The sequence below is a fragment of the Pyrus communis genome, chromosome 1 (genome assembly GCF_041283825.1).
Source record: "Pyrus communis isolate YQ-2024b chromosome 1, ASM4128382v1, whole genome shotgun sequence".
Classification (NCBI taxonomy): Eukaryota; Viridiplantae; Streptophyta; class Magnoliopsida; order Rosales; family Rosaceae; genus Pyrus; species Pyrus communis.
Genome location: NC_142565.1, coordinates 12323078 through 12337612, shown reverse-complemented (window position 1 = coordinate 12337612; position 14535 = coordinate 12323078). Strand labels below are relative to the sequence as shown.

Below are 14535 nucleotides of genomic sequence, written 5' to 3'. Positions count from 1 at the left end.
AACCCTGGCAAATGCATGACTTTTCTAATGTACTTGTTGCCTTTATTGGTGTCTATTGTCAATGATCCCATTCCAGCAACATTTACCAACACACCAGTAGGCATTTGCACTTTTCCAACAACATTTGTTCTTATATCAACAAGGAGATCAGCATTCCCTGTCTTGTGGTTACTACAACCGCTGTCAATGTACCAATTGCCATTGACATTTGTCTCTGAGATTGCACTATTAGCATAGAACAAATTCCCTGTCACTTACACCTGATTTGCAGAATTTGCCTTTTGTACAGTCTTTCCTACAATGCATTCTCTGGCCTAATGACCAAATCTATCACAGTTATAACATTTTTGTTTCCCCTTATGTTTGCACTCTCCAAAATGAAACTTAGAACATACTTTGCACTAGGGTTTTCCATCTGCTTAACCCATAGATTGTGATGAGGTCAGATTCTGTGCAGTTATGCCAAATGGATTCTGTTGAAACTTTGGCTTTGAATCCCATTTCTTACCCCTTGAATTCCAGCTTTTCTGAGCCTGATAACCACTAGACTGTGAATTGTTCTTATTCTATCCATTACTACCCACAGATAAGGAGGCAAAGGCCTTCTCAGTTACATCAAAGGAATGTAAATCAAAATGCTGATCTTGACTTTTCAAAATAGCAAGTACTTCTTGTAACTCAACAGTTTCAAGGCATTTAGTATTTTCAATCACCAAGCATATAGAATCATAAGCTTTACTCAGACTAATCAACACTTTTTGCACTAATCTCTCATTCGAAAGTGTTTCTCCAAATGTTTTCATTTGATTAATCATCTCATTTAAGCGAGTAAGATAACCAGATAAAGATTCACCATCTCTCATCCTAGCATATTCAAATTCACGCCTGAGATTTTGAAGTTTAACTGACCATACCTGATCACCACCATGATATTCACCATATAACACATCCTAAGCCATTTTAGATGAGTCTGCATTGGCAATCCGAGGAAAAATCTGATCGGAAAATGCATTTTGAATAATTCTGAGAGCTTTGGCATCCTTCATAAACATCGCAGCAGTCAGTTCATCATCTTCATCCACCGCTTCAGCTTCATCAACTTCCTTCTTCTTCTTATTCGAATCATCAGGAAGTGTAATCCCTTTCTCTACCAGTTTCCAGAGTCCTTGAGACTTGAAAACCGTCGTTATTTTGATTTTTCAGAACTCGTAGTTCTCACAGAAGAAGATCGAAGTTCTAACTTCTGAACTTCCAAATCCGGCCATCGTGGGCTCTGATGTTTTGGAAGAGATCAAATCTGATTTTTGATTTCTATAAAGCTCCGGCAGCTTCACCAGAACCAAAGCGAGCTAGAATGTAGCTTAAATGCTTCAACGTCAATGACGTTTTAGCTTCACAGTCACGCCCAGATATCAAGGAATCCAACCTGGCTCTGAGGCCATGTTAGTGTTTGATTCTGATAATTCGAAAGAAAAGAAAGGGATGAATGTACTGAAAGATGAGGAGGATGAAAATTGGTTGCACACTCTTTCTGCAGAAATCACAAAGCAATAATTCTTTTCATTTAATGATTCTCATACCTTGCACAAAACGTGCAAGGAGAATAATATAGTTAACAAAGCTGAGCTATACCAATACATCTAGAAATTGATCACAGCCACTCTTCTAGCAAGTAGCTAGGATCATTACACATGGCACTCAAGGCCTTACATATTTAGACCTACACTTGGTAATTCTAAACACAAGTGGATACACAATTAAACACAAGGTTATTCACTAATACTAATCAGCTCATTGCTTATAATTCAACACCACATTGGTTTCTAGCAACTGGCTATGAATCCCAATTCTATTTAAAAAATTTGTGTTCCTAAATTCTCCAATTAATTCTGCCTTAAGAGTTCTAGTTTGTTGATTTTTTTTTCTTTTCCTTTTTGGGTTTCATTACTGATTGTTGATTATGGGTAACAGAAATGATGAAAATTAGTAATGAGGATCCGGCAGATGGCAACATTAAACTGAGGTTAGTTTCTCTGAATATTTTTTTTTTTTTAATTTTTTTTTTTTTTGTGGTGTCTCTTCGTGAAGCTTGGTCATCTACGCATGTTTTTATTCTTTCTGGTTTGTCATGGACTTATGTTAAAATGATGTTGATTTGAGAATTAGTATTACTATTAATGGTTCTTATTATTGGATTTCAAGCCTTACAACACGCATTATTAATTTTTTTTTCTTTGTTACATTGAAGGGTTTCGAACTCTTAATCTAGTATACTCTTACTCATTACTTACTCATCTTCACTATTAGGCTAACTCCAATGACTCTGATTTTTCCTTTTTGTATATAAGAGACGAGGCTATTACTCGGGAGATCTTCTGACAACCATAAATTCTGCTACCACGTCGACAGATGCAGAAGATTCAGATCAGACGGAGGAGAAAAAACATGAAGAAAATATTCCACGGACGAATTTGATATTTGTAATTGCATGCATGGTTGCAATCTATATAGATATCCCTTGTTTTTGTACATTCCTATTATCGATGGCGAAAGTAAGTGCCTTGGAGTGGACAAAAAGTTGAGGATCGTAACTCTTCTTTTCCGATCACTCATAGATATCACTTACATAGTGCATATTACATATCAAATTCGTCAAGCTATTAAGTCCGCGTTGCCAGAAGACCAGTCTCATCCCAACGAACAAACAGTTACTTTAAGTACTTGGAAGTCGAAGTTTTTCGATTTGTTTGAACGTCGTGATAAAACATTTGAGTTCTCATGGACCTCCATCATAATTGACATTCTAGCTGTTGGTCCAACCCCACAAGTAAGATTATATCAGTAAGTGGTCAGTTTGGTAAGTTATTAAATCTGACTCATTATTTGTCTTGTGCAGGTGTTACTAGGAGCTGTTTGTTTCAAAATGGGAGGGTCTAGATATTTGGATAACATAAAGATTGTGAATTTCTTTCTTCTCGTCCAATATCTGCCAAGGTTCTATGAAATTTACCTAGCTGCTACGGAATTTAGGAAAAACACTCCGGTGTGGATTAAAGGTGCTTCAACTTTTTTCTGTTCATCATTGCTAGTCATGTAAGTTTCATCGATTTCTCCTCATTTCTTCATTTTGATTGTTTTTTATCTATAGTTACTAATCAATGCTTCAATAATTTTTGATCGAAAAGTGTTGACCTAGGAATTTGGGGTCTTTATTTACTATCAAATTAGCAGAACCCCCATAATTCCCGGCATTTGCTCGATAAGAGCATTTCCAACCAAATAGCCAAACAATCTCGATGTCACATGAGTTTTATGAATGGGTTGGCTCGGTCTAGAGTTCAAATATTTGTCTAACACTAGGTACGTGGTGTTTTTCTCTACTTATAATTAAGAAGTTTTAACTTTTTGTATAAAATAGGATAAAAATACTTTTTTTTTATCACCCCAATATTATATAATTACTCTTTTTTTTTATTTTTATAATTGGCGACATTAATTTAGCTAATTGATTATTGTTTTTCAGAGCTCTATAGATACTTTTCTTTCTCTTGGTGATCTGTTTTTGATACTTTTCAGTGTAGCTACACTTTTTATTGATTAAACGTATAGTCTGTTGGTGATTTTTTTAGGTACTTGGAGCTTTTTGGTACTTTTTCTCTATTGAACGGGAAACAGCGTGTTGGCACCAGGCATACAGAAACACTGCAGGATGTAAAGCCAGTTTCTATTGCGATGACAATATTTCAACGAATGTCACAAAATTGCTTACTGAATTCTGTCCCACAAGTCCACTAAATTCTACGGTATTTGACTTTGGAATATTTTTCTAAAGGAATTGAGTCTGGAAACACCGGACGAATAAATTTTTTGACAAAGCTCTTTTACTCATGGTCCTGGGGTATCCTAAATCTAAGGTTTGGATTATAATTTATTTGTGAATTCTATGGTGTTTTGAAGTATTCAATATAGTACCACATCTTGAGTTACCCTAATATTCTATTTTTCTTTTGCAGTAATTTTGGTGTGGGAGAACCTCTTTTCAATTCTTATTCCCGCTATTGGGTTGCTATTATTTTCTTATCTTATTGGAAACGTGCAGGTTGGTTATCTATATCCCTATGTTCATTATTTTCCCCACTGAAGGATGCCTAGTTAGGGTTAGGGTTATGTAATAGGGTTGGATGAAACTGAAGCTTTTTTTTTATTTTTTTGTGAAACAGAATTGTCTGCTGTGGGAGGAGGAAAAGAAAGTGCAAGAACCGAAGCGGAAGATCATAGTGGAAGGTCTAAGAGCGTGGCTCTCCGAAAACAATCTCCGTCCAGATTTGGAGAAAGAAGTCGTAAAAAACATAAAACAAGCAATTGAACTAGACAAGGATGCAGGTGTCGATAATCTATTCTCTCTTTTTCCATGGAGTACCAGACGAGAGCTAAAGCGTTCTCTTTTCAAGCCAATGATTAAAGTATGTTCCTCGACAAAAATCAAACTCGTCCCTCCTCCTTCTCTCTTCACACACACACACACATATACGCTGGGAGTCTTTCTTAAGAGGGACATCAAACCAAATAAAATTAAAAGAAGAAGGCAGCGTCTAATCAAGAAAAATGAATTTTCGTATAAATTATTATTCGAGCAAAAACCGTTCCAATGCAAACGAGGCCTAAGACGAAAATGACACGAGGCCGCCTTAATTTAGCACCTTAATATGATTTTTTTTCACAAAAATATAAGAATTTAAGGTACATCAGATTAAATTTATGAGAATAAAAGATTTTTTTTCTTCTTCTTTCTAATCTAGAATAAGATAAACAAATAAATTTTAAGATAAATAATAAGAGTATGAAGAAAATATGAGGCCTAATATAGAGTGAGGCCCAAGACGCAAACCTTTTTAGCCTTGCTGCTGGACTGCCTATGATTGAAGTGATTGTCCCTAGGCATCACATGCATTGTCTTCTTAGTTCATGTATTGTCTTTAATAGATGGTTCAGATTGTTGAAATTCGATTTAGTGTGGATCCACAACTAATTCTCATTTTAAAAAAAATGGGAATAGCTTCCCTTAAAGCACTTCCTATAAATATAACATCTTCTTTTTTTCTTTTTTTTTGCTAAAATATATTTATATCTTGATCAATTAATTAATATTGTAAGCGTTATTGCATGTGTAGTTACCAAGGCTACGAAATATGGATGAGAAAGTGCGGGAAATGATATGGGACTATCTCAAGCCAGTGGTGTACCCTCAGAACACCATCGTTCGTCGAACGGGAGAACCATTTGATAGCATTCTCTTCGTTACAGAAGGCATTGTGTGGGTTTACTCGACTACTGATGGAAGTCAGCAGACTGGAATGATGAACCAATTCTTTCAGAAAAGTGATGTTTATGGAGACGAAGAACTTCTGAGTTGGACAACATCGCACAGTGGCAGCCCCTCCTTTACAAATCTTCCGTTCTCGAAGGAAAATGTGAAATGTCACACAAAGGTACAAGGCTTTGCTCTCAGTGCTATGTACTTGACAGCTGTAGTTTCCAAATGTGGAGATTTCTGGAGCCCTAGTAAGACCACTACTCTAGTGCTGGTGTAGATATATAGGAGCATTGGCCTCTTCCCATTGTGCAACAAAATTGGCAAAGTTGAAGAAGTGTGTGACAAGCAATAAAGTCCTTTTCATTACAATTTCTAATTCAGTTTTAATTTTTTATGTTTATAAAATGAACTATTGTACTTTGTTTGCAAATTCCTTTTTGTTTTTCTCAATGCAATGATATTTTACACTAGAAGTTTGGGCTAAGCACACAATAGGTTAACTATAATAAATTTGGTATCAAACTCGTTATTTAAGAGGATTAAAATGCAAGACCTTCTATTCAAGAAAAATATCACCAGACAATAATGCTAGTTGCAAACCCTTTTTGAATAGAAAATTTGAGTTGTCTCCTTTAAGCTAAATTTTTTTACATGATGCCTACAATGTTCTTTTTCTTGGCTGAAGCCTAATCGAAATTGAAGTGTCAAATTCTCATCCCCGTGAAGAGGAGAGTCGGATACTGGCTCATTAAAATACATCTACCTTGATAGAAGTCGACAACTGAGTAGTAACCATCTTGCTTAAATATATGTATTACTTGTTCGCATGTTACTTTGAGACCAATGTAAGCTGATTTTTGGTTAGTTGTGTTTAAACAAAACAATGGATGTTAAATGTGTCCACGTTTTGCAATTTTCTTGAATTAATATGAGAAAATTTACATATATACCCATTCCCTCTCTTTCCTTTCTTTTACGCGCCCCTCCCCCCACCCCCCCCCCCCCCCCCCCCCCAATGTCACCATACGGGAGAGACATGGGGACCTAAAAGAAGAGATCCTATCAACTTGTACCGACTTAGGATAATAACCTCATGTGCTTAGTCTTACTTCATTGTTGAAAAACTAAAGAAGACTTCTATCTCCAAGTTTAACTCAGACGTAGCTTACTTCTCTTTTGGGTGTGAATTATGTCAAAACAAAATACCCAACAAGCATTAGTTCTCCCTAAAAATGTGTTTGGAAGTGCTTTCAAAATAATTAAAAGTGCTTTTGGAACCTAAAAATATTTTCACCAAAAATATTTTTAGTCATTTTAAAAGCACTTCTAAAAAAGTTGTCGTATTAAGAATTGAGGGAATATAGAAAAACGCTCTTATTATCATGTTTTCGCTTATATTTTCAACTGGGCTGAGAGGGCCCAATATGTTTCAATATTGAAGACTCGATGTCCATATCAATTTGTCATTCTTCTGTCTCATCAAATTTGATATTTGTGAAGTGCTACTAAAAAACATTATTGTCACTTAGTACTACAGTCTAATAGTATTTCTCCTCACTTATAAGTGAGAGGTCTTATAGTCCATTCACGCCAAAGGCGAATTTGAACCACATTATATCAGAATATGAAAAGCTGGAGCAATGGTCAGGTTTCAATAAACAAGGGAGACAAGTTTTCCAAAAGTCAGTGCCCAAAGACTAATTTGGAAATAACCAAGATGCAGTCCAAACCTTATGCTTCCTTGGTTGGAAGCCTGATATATGCAACTATTTGCACAAGACCGAATATTGCCTTTATTGTAGGCAGGGTTTCAAGCAAATCCAGGTGAAGCTCATTGGGAAGCTGCTAAGAAAGTCCTGAGATACTTGCAGAGAACCAAAAATTTCATGTTGGTTTATGGCATAAGTGATACTTTGAAGCTTGTGGGATATACAAACTTAGACCTAGCTAGAGATGTAGATGATAGGAAGTCAACATGAGGATATATATTTATGCTTAATAATGGAGGGGTTGTTTCATGGAAAAGTGCAACACAAACTGTCATTGCAACATCTACCATGGAGGCTGAATTCGTGGCTTGTTTTGAAGGCATGAAGCAAGCAGCCTGGTTAAGAAACTTTATGTCAAACTTAAACATTGTGAATTCAATACAAAAGCCAGTGAAGATGTATTGTGATAATAACTTTGTTGTGTTCTTTGCCAAGAATAACATAAGAACTTCAGCTTCGAGATTGATGAATATAAAGTTTCTTAAGGTTAGAGAACAAGTCAAGAAGGGAGTGATTGAAGTACAACATATTAGCACAACTATGATGCTTGCTAATCCTATGACTAAATTGCCTATTGGAAAGTTCAAGTTACATGTTGCTCGGATGGGCTTACTAGAAGGTTTTGATCAGTGGGAGTAGTTGGCTAGTTTTGGTAAGGGATCAGGATTGCTGTTGTGAGGATTAAAGATTCTGGAACAGTTGATGTTATCCTGATAATGCTAAGGTTAAATTATTTTTATATTGACTAGTTTTGTAGCTAGGTTTTTAGTCTCTTTTTCTGTTTTGATAAGTCACTTTGCATTAATACTCAATTCTTCATTTATGGAGTTTTGTGGTTTTGAATGGCAAACTAAGTTTGACGATTGGATTCATTTGTTGCTTTGGAAAACAGTTTATCTGTTTAAGTAATTGATTGTGAATTGTTCTTTTGATTTATAATTGAAATGCTGCTCTCAAATGGTGATTGTTATTTTGAATCTTTTGAAGAGCAGGAGCAGATTTGTTGTATGAATTTGTATATTAGTTTGGTCAGGAGTTATAAATTGCAGATTGGATACCTGTGAACTTAGAATCAATACTGCATGCTTGTTTGTGGTTCATGATTCTTAGTTTCTGTATTTTGAGATGCAATAGAACATTAGTCATGATAATGGTTCTTGAATAAGGCCTTGTGATCACTTCTTATAATTAGTGTAGTTGTGTCTAAAATTGATCTTATGCTCAAGTAGGAGAATGTAAGAATATGAGTATAAGGTTGGATATTTTGGCTTCAGCTTAATGGTGGATCCAGGAAAAATATTTCGAGGGATCACATGTAAAAGTTTACAAGCATTTCTTAGACACATAATAACCTTAAAATTAAACCATAGTTTCATCATTCATAACTTATAGAACAAATAATAATACAAGTTACAATAGTCCCTGACTCGTTTTCATATTTTGAAAATGTTGCATTATAGCTTCATTGTCAATGGAAGAAAAAACATTGCTCTCAATATAAACCATCATACTATCACTCATCCATTGATCTCCCATTTGGTATGCAATAGAGTCTTCACAATATTCATAGCGAAAAAAGCTCTCTCCACTGAAGCAGCAGTAACCATTAGAACCAAAGCCAATGTAATTAGCAAATACACATGATTATATACTTTATTCCTCCGTGTCTCCACCATTTTTTTTTTTTTTTTGCTAGACTACCAATTCCTTTCAATTGAGAAAATTCACTATTCGAATGCATATCAAGAATATAATGCCCAAGTTGATCTTCAAGTGTCAATAGTTAACAAGTAGTAAATTCATTCGGATAAAACTAAGCAAAACAAATTAGCTTTTGTTCATCAAAGCCGAGAATGAATCATCCGGGCTCAAACTTGCTAAACAAAGAAGCAACTCTGTATTTGCCTCATCAAAACGACTATTTAATAGCAACAAAGATCTCCACACGATAATGATGGAAGTTTGTGATTCTTTGAGCTCCACACCGTGATCTCCTTCGAGTAACATCGATCATCCATGCTACAAATCTCAATATCATGCTTGTCACAAAATGAAGACACTTGATCAAGCAAAAGATGAAATCCATTATCTCTCATGTTTTGTAGTTATTGCTTACATACATTAACTAAACCCATAGCATTCACAATCGAGTAACATATCGATCATCCATGCTACAAATCTCAATATCATGCTTGTCACAAAATGAAGACACTTGATCAAGCAAAAGATGAAATCCATTCTTTCTCATGTTTTGTAGTTGTTGCTTACATACATTAACTAAAGTCATAGCATTCACAATCTCTTGATCTTTCTTTTGTAATGCTTGTGATAAATTTTTTGTAACCCCCAATATAGATTTCATTAAGAAAAGGTCAAACACAAATTTGAAAGATTGTATATCTCCCAATGACCTATTTGCTTCTCCTACATTATCCCTAGAACCATCATCAACAATCATTTCAAGCACTTTCACCACGGAACCAAACATGGAAATGATACTAATCAAGGTACCATAATGTGAGTTCCAACGTGTGTCACTGGCACGCTTGAGACTAGTTTCTCGATTTAAACCCCGGCCCATTATAAGACAATCGTTTTCTAAAGCTTCCATAAGATCCTTTTGTAGTTGCTCTCTAAGTGCATCACAAAACTTACAAGATGCTCTAACATTAGTAACCACACTATTTGCCAATGTGAAAAAAGTAGCAATATCAACATTTCCCTTTACCACCACAACAAGAGCTAGTTGAAGTTGATGCACAAAACAATGAACATAAAAAACACAAGGATTTTCTCTTAATATCCTTGATTTAAGACCATTGAACTCACCTTTCATGTTACTAGCTCCATCATAACCTTGTCCTTGTAGCATGGAAATACTCAATTTATTTCTTGAAAACAATTGATCAATGGACTTCTTTAACTCAATTGAAGTAGTCTTGGCAACATGTTGAACTCCCACAAACCTTTCGATTACTTCCCCTCTTTTACTTACATAGCGAAACACCACTGCCGTTTGCTCCTTAATTGAAACATCATGTGATTCATCAACGATTATAGAAAAAAAATGCACCATTCATATCATGAAACAATTGTTTCAATAGCACACGCATCAACAAGGTCCTTTTAAATTGAAGGAGCAACTAACTTTAGGTTACCAGAAGCATTAACAAGGTCCCTTTAATTTTCTCATCATGATCTGCGAGAAATTGCAAGAGCTCTATATAAGTCCCCCTATTATCTGAAGCTTCTTTTTTATCATGGCCACGAAAAGGAAGACCTTGTCGCTATAAAAATCTAGTACAATCAATTGCCACATTCAACATAATGCGATAGTCAACATAGCTTTGGTCGGTATGCTTGATCAAAACTGTTTCGATATGTTGTTTTTGATTCATTAGATCCAAATATTTTTGGCTAACTTTATTGTGAACACTAGAAGCACCTCCTTCATGCCTCCTAAGTAATTCTAGCCCTTTCTTCCAATTTTCGAACCCTTTCCCAACAAATACATCATTACTTCCTTGTTGAAAATTGCAGCTAAATAGATAGCACCAAATACAATATGTGGCATCCTTTTTTATATTGTACTCTAGCCAATGGAACTCATAATACCACTCGGGATTAAAGCGTTGAGGAACTCCAAAAAAAAGTCTTTGTGGAAAAGGCTGTAGTATAGGCCGACAATACGCCTTTTGTAGATAAGCTCTTCTAACTTGATCTCAAATATTAAGCTCATAATCTAACATTGAAGGTCGAGTTCCAAGATCCCCTGGAAGAGTATTCAAAATTTCTTCTAACTCACTTTCTTTTGAACTTGAACTACCCGGATTGTTCACTGTAGGATTTGTGCATTGTTTCTTATAATATCGCAACATAAATGTATGATTTGAATAAAGTCCACACCAATTTTATTAGGAATTACTCTAATTTGATAAACTCACTCAAATCAACTCCTCACACAAAACTCAACACATTCAATAGTCTAAATAAAAACTTTCATCAATTTATCAACACAAATACTAAAAGTCTAAAACACACATATCAACTAATCTAAATAAAAACCATATATGACTCACATCAATAATCAAATGTAAGTATTCATGAAAGAAATTTAAATTGAATAAGTTATGAAAAACTTACTTTGAAATTCGAAAGATGAAATTTAGGTGGTCGTCGAAATGATTGTCGAAGTGGAGTGCTAAGAGTTTAGGCGTTAGAGATGGAGTTTGGTAATTGGAATTTGTGAACGAGAATTGAAAATTTGGAATTGAATTTGGGGGCTGTGCTGGGGACCTGGGGTTTGCTTTTCGCTATTGTTGCATGAATGGGAATAGGAGACACGGACAAGTATTCCCTTTTAAAAAGTTGTAGAGCATCTTTTTTTTTCTTTTTTTTTTTTGGGCTCTTTGTGTTTATTTTTTTTAATTAGACTAAGGGTTCAAAATTATGTTGTTTTGACAAAGTAATATTTATTAAAAAAAATACTAAGAAGAGCCATTCTTCTTTCAGACATTTTATCAAACAGTTGAAGGACATGTATGATGCCAACTCTAATCTTCAAACGGGTAGCACCCAAGGTATCCATAGATATTCACCGAAGTTTAGAGGGTTAGCACCCTAGATATTCATGGACGTTCATCGAAGTTCGGGGGTCTGCTGACCCCATGCCCCTCAATGCATCCGCCACTGCTTCAGCTATATATGTCCAATTAGTATAAGAAAGCCTTATTAGAAGAGGAAGACTAACTCTTATAGTTAAATGATTCAGTTGACCGTGTGAACTAATGTGTGTGTGTGTGTGTGTGTGTGTGTGTGTGTATCATGACCTCTACTCTCACAGATTAATGCTCTCTTTGGAATTAAGTCCTATTCTTGGTTTGAGCCTGAGACAATCTGATAGAGAGCATAAGAGTTGCAGTGCACTGGGTTTTGGTTTGCAGCATTCATGGCATCTTCAGGTGGAGGTTCTTCAGGTCAATGTATTGCAGCATTCTTATATGTTAAGGTTTTGTGTTTTGCTTGATTGTGATTCAGCAGCTTAATCAAGTTTGTGGATTTATGTTTAACACATTATTGCTAACATATTGTGAGGCTTAGCCCACTCACCACCTCTTTAGTGTAGATAATATCTTTTGTTAAAATAATAATAATAAAAATAAAATAAAATAAAATAAAAAGCATCACTATGCTTAATATATAAACAACAATGTTATAAAATATAAATAAATTATTGTAAAAAATAAATATATAACAAAAGAAAGTACGTATTGCTTCCAAATAAGATTCACACTTTTCCTTCCCTTGATTTTCTTTCGTTCCACTTAAGGGTTAAGACTTGTCACATTTTCCACTTGGATCCAGCTGTCTGCAACACCCTTTGGTACCTTTTGAAATAAGCTTCTTCTTTTTACTTGATAGCCCAGAAATAGTCTTTAAATTTATGGAGATTGCAGAAACTACTTTTTATTTCCTTTGGTTTTGTATTTGCACATGCTTAGAGAGAGGTTGTAAATATTAGTTACCTGACATTAGCTGCAGCCACCAACTTGGTGGGAAAATGGGAATTTTCTTTACCCGCAAGCAATGTGGGCTGAATCTGGCAATCCACACACAGTCAATAATATTTTTTTGAATGCAAAGATGATTTTAACTGGAAATAACAAGTGGTTTCCTTCATGCTCAAGTAATGATCATTTTGCTAGACGTACGTCTACATCAACATTAAGGAATCAATATCTCCATACTCCACTCTAGTATCTAAAAATGTCGAGAGTGGAAATTTGTTTTATCACACTCTCTTATGGAAGCATTATTTTAAATATAATCAACTACTAGGTAATTTGTGTCGGAGATGATACTATGTTAATATGAAGAAATATAGAAACCATAGGAAGTGGAGTTATGAGAGAGAGAGAGAGTGAGAGAGAGAGTTGCACAGAACGAGAGAGAGAAGTAAGAAGGTAAAAGAGATTTCTGTATTGTTTACTTAATGATGAATTAATTACAAGAGTATGTATTTATAGTGAACTAATCACTCAAATAGACTTCCTAACATGCTAACTAATCTAACAAATCACCTAATCTAGTTACAAATGGTAAGATCTCATCCATATACAACATTATACTTGAACAATTTGCTCCCTTTGTAATTTACTTTAAAAGTAAAACCATAGAACACAAATACAAGGGTCTATACAAAAATTCAAAACCTTCATTTGTCTTGTCTAATAACCATTTTGTTTCAATTTTCAGTTTTATTCATTCATTTATTGAAAACTATGAACTGAAAGCTAATTTGATAACTAGTTTCAATTTTCAGATTAAAAACCAAAATCGAGGTTTTAAAATTTGACTTTCAGTAGTTTTCACCTAAAAATAGATACCAAATAAATTTTCTGTTTTTATTTTTTTAAATGAAAACTCAAAATTAAAATATGACCATACGGGCCCTACACTACATACTCATTATCACCATAATTTTCAGTCAAACAAGGCACCACTTGTTGTTCATTGATTATTGTAAGCAATTTATTAATAACCAATATAACAGAATTGCCACATGGCATTATCTAGAAGATGGGTTAGTTAATACAGGTAGAAGGGTACTGTTGTAATTAGTCCTTATGGGTATATAAGGAGTAATAGGGTTCTCATTTGTGGTAAGAAAGCATTGTAAGAATTTCTGAAAGCATTAATACATTTTCTCTTTCTTCCTCTCTATCTCCTCATCTTCTTCTTCGTTTCTGGTATCCATTGTTGTTCACAGCTTCTCTGTGTTAATATGGTATCATCGCCGGTTTAGGCTCGTCGCCACTTTCGGTTCTGGTGAAGACTTCCGCTGGTTTGGGTGCTATCTTGAAGATTGGGTGCTCGAAGATTGGGTGTTTGGTGGTTATCTGGAACGGCGTTCTTAGGAGATTTGGTGGTGCTTTTCAGCGAATCAGGTGCATTTGTTTCTTTCTTGGCGCTGTGATTCAATTTTTGGAATTTGATTGAAGTTGGGTCAATTTGTTGGAATTCGATTAAAGCGAAGATTTGGGGTTTTTTGGTAGAATCTTGATGTGTTGATTTCTGTTCTTGTTATTCTATGTGTTTGTTCCTTGGAGTATCATTCTCTAGGACTTGTCGATTTAAAGAAGAAAGTGTCATTCTTTCTATGAATCTTGGAGTTTCAATCTCCTGAGCTGTGTTTGTTCCTTGGAGTATCATTCTCTAGGACTTGTCGATTTAAACAAGAAAGTGCCATTCTTTCTATGAATCTTGGAGTTTCAATCTCCTGTGCTGTGTTATATTGGAGTATCAATCTCCTGATTTGGTGTCTTTAGTCGAAGTGTGCAATTTGGGTTGTGATTTGCAGTGTCATTCTCCTTACTTGGGTATTGTTTTGTGAATTTTTTGAAGTCAGTTGTGTGTTCCTTGTTTGGTAATTTTTTGGTTTGCTCAGAGTTG

General features: G+C 35.0%; 1 protein-coding gene and 2 pseudogenes across 1 annotated transcript; 1 reads left to right on the top strand and 2 right to left on the bottom strand.

The window, feature by feature from the left end:
• The first annotated feature begins 2543 nt into the window (after positions 1-2543).
• On the top strand, positions 2544-5591 carry LOC137719824 (putative cyclic nucleotide-gated ion channel 13). Its single transcript, XM_068458834.2, has 5 exons — positions 2544-2552; positions 2897-3093; positions 3630-3711; positions 4221-4463; positions 5172-5591. Exons 1-5 carry the CDS (start codon positions 2544-2546, stop codon positions 5589-5591), a joined length of 951 nt encoding a protein of 316 aa, XP_068314935.2.
• Positions 5592-8493: 2902 nt separating this feature from the next.
• On the bottom strand, positions 8494-9169 carry LOC148699186 (uncharacterized; annotated as a pseudogene).
• Positions 8519-11391, bottom strand: LOC148699185 (uncharacterized; annotated as a pseudogene).
• Between the last annotated feature and the right edge of the window lie 3144 nt (positions 11392-14535).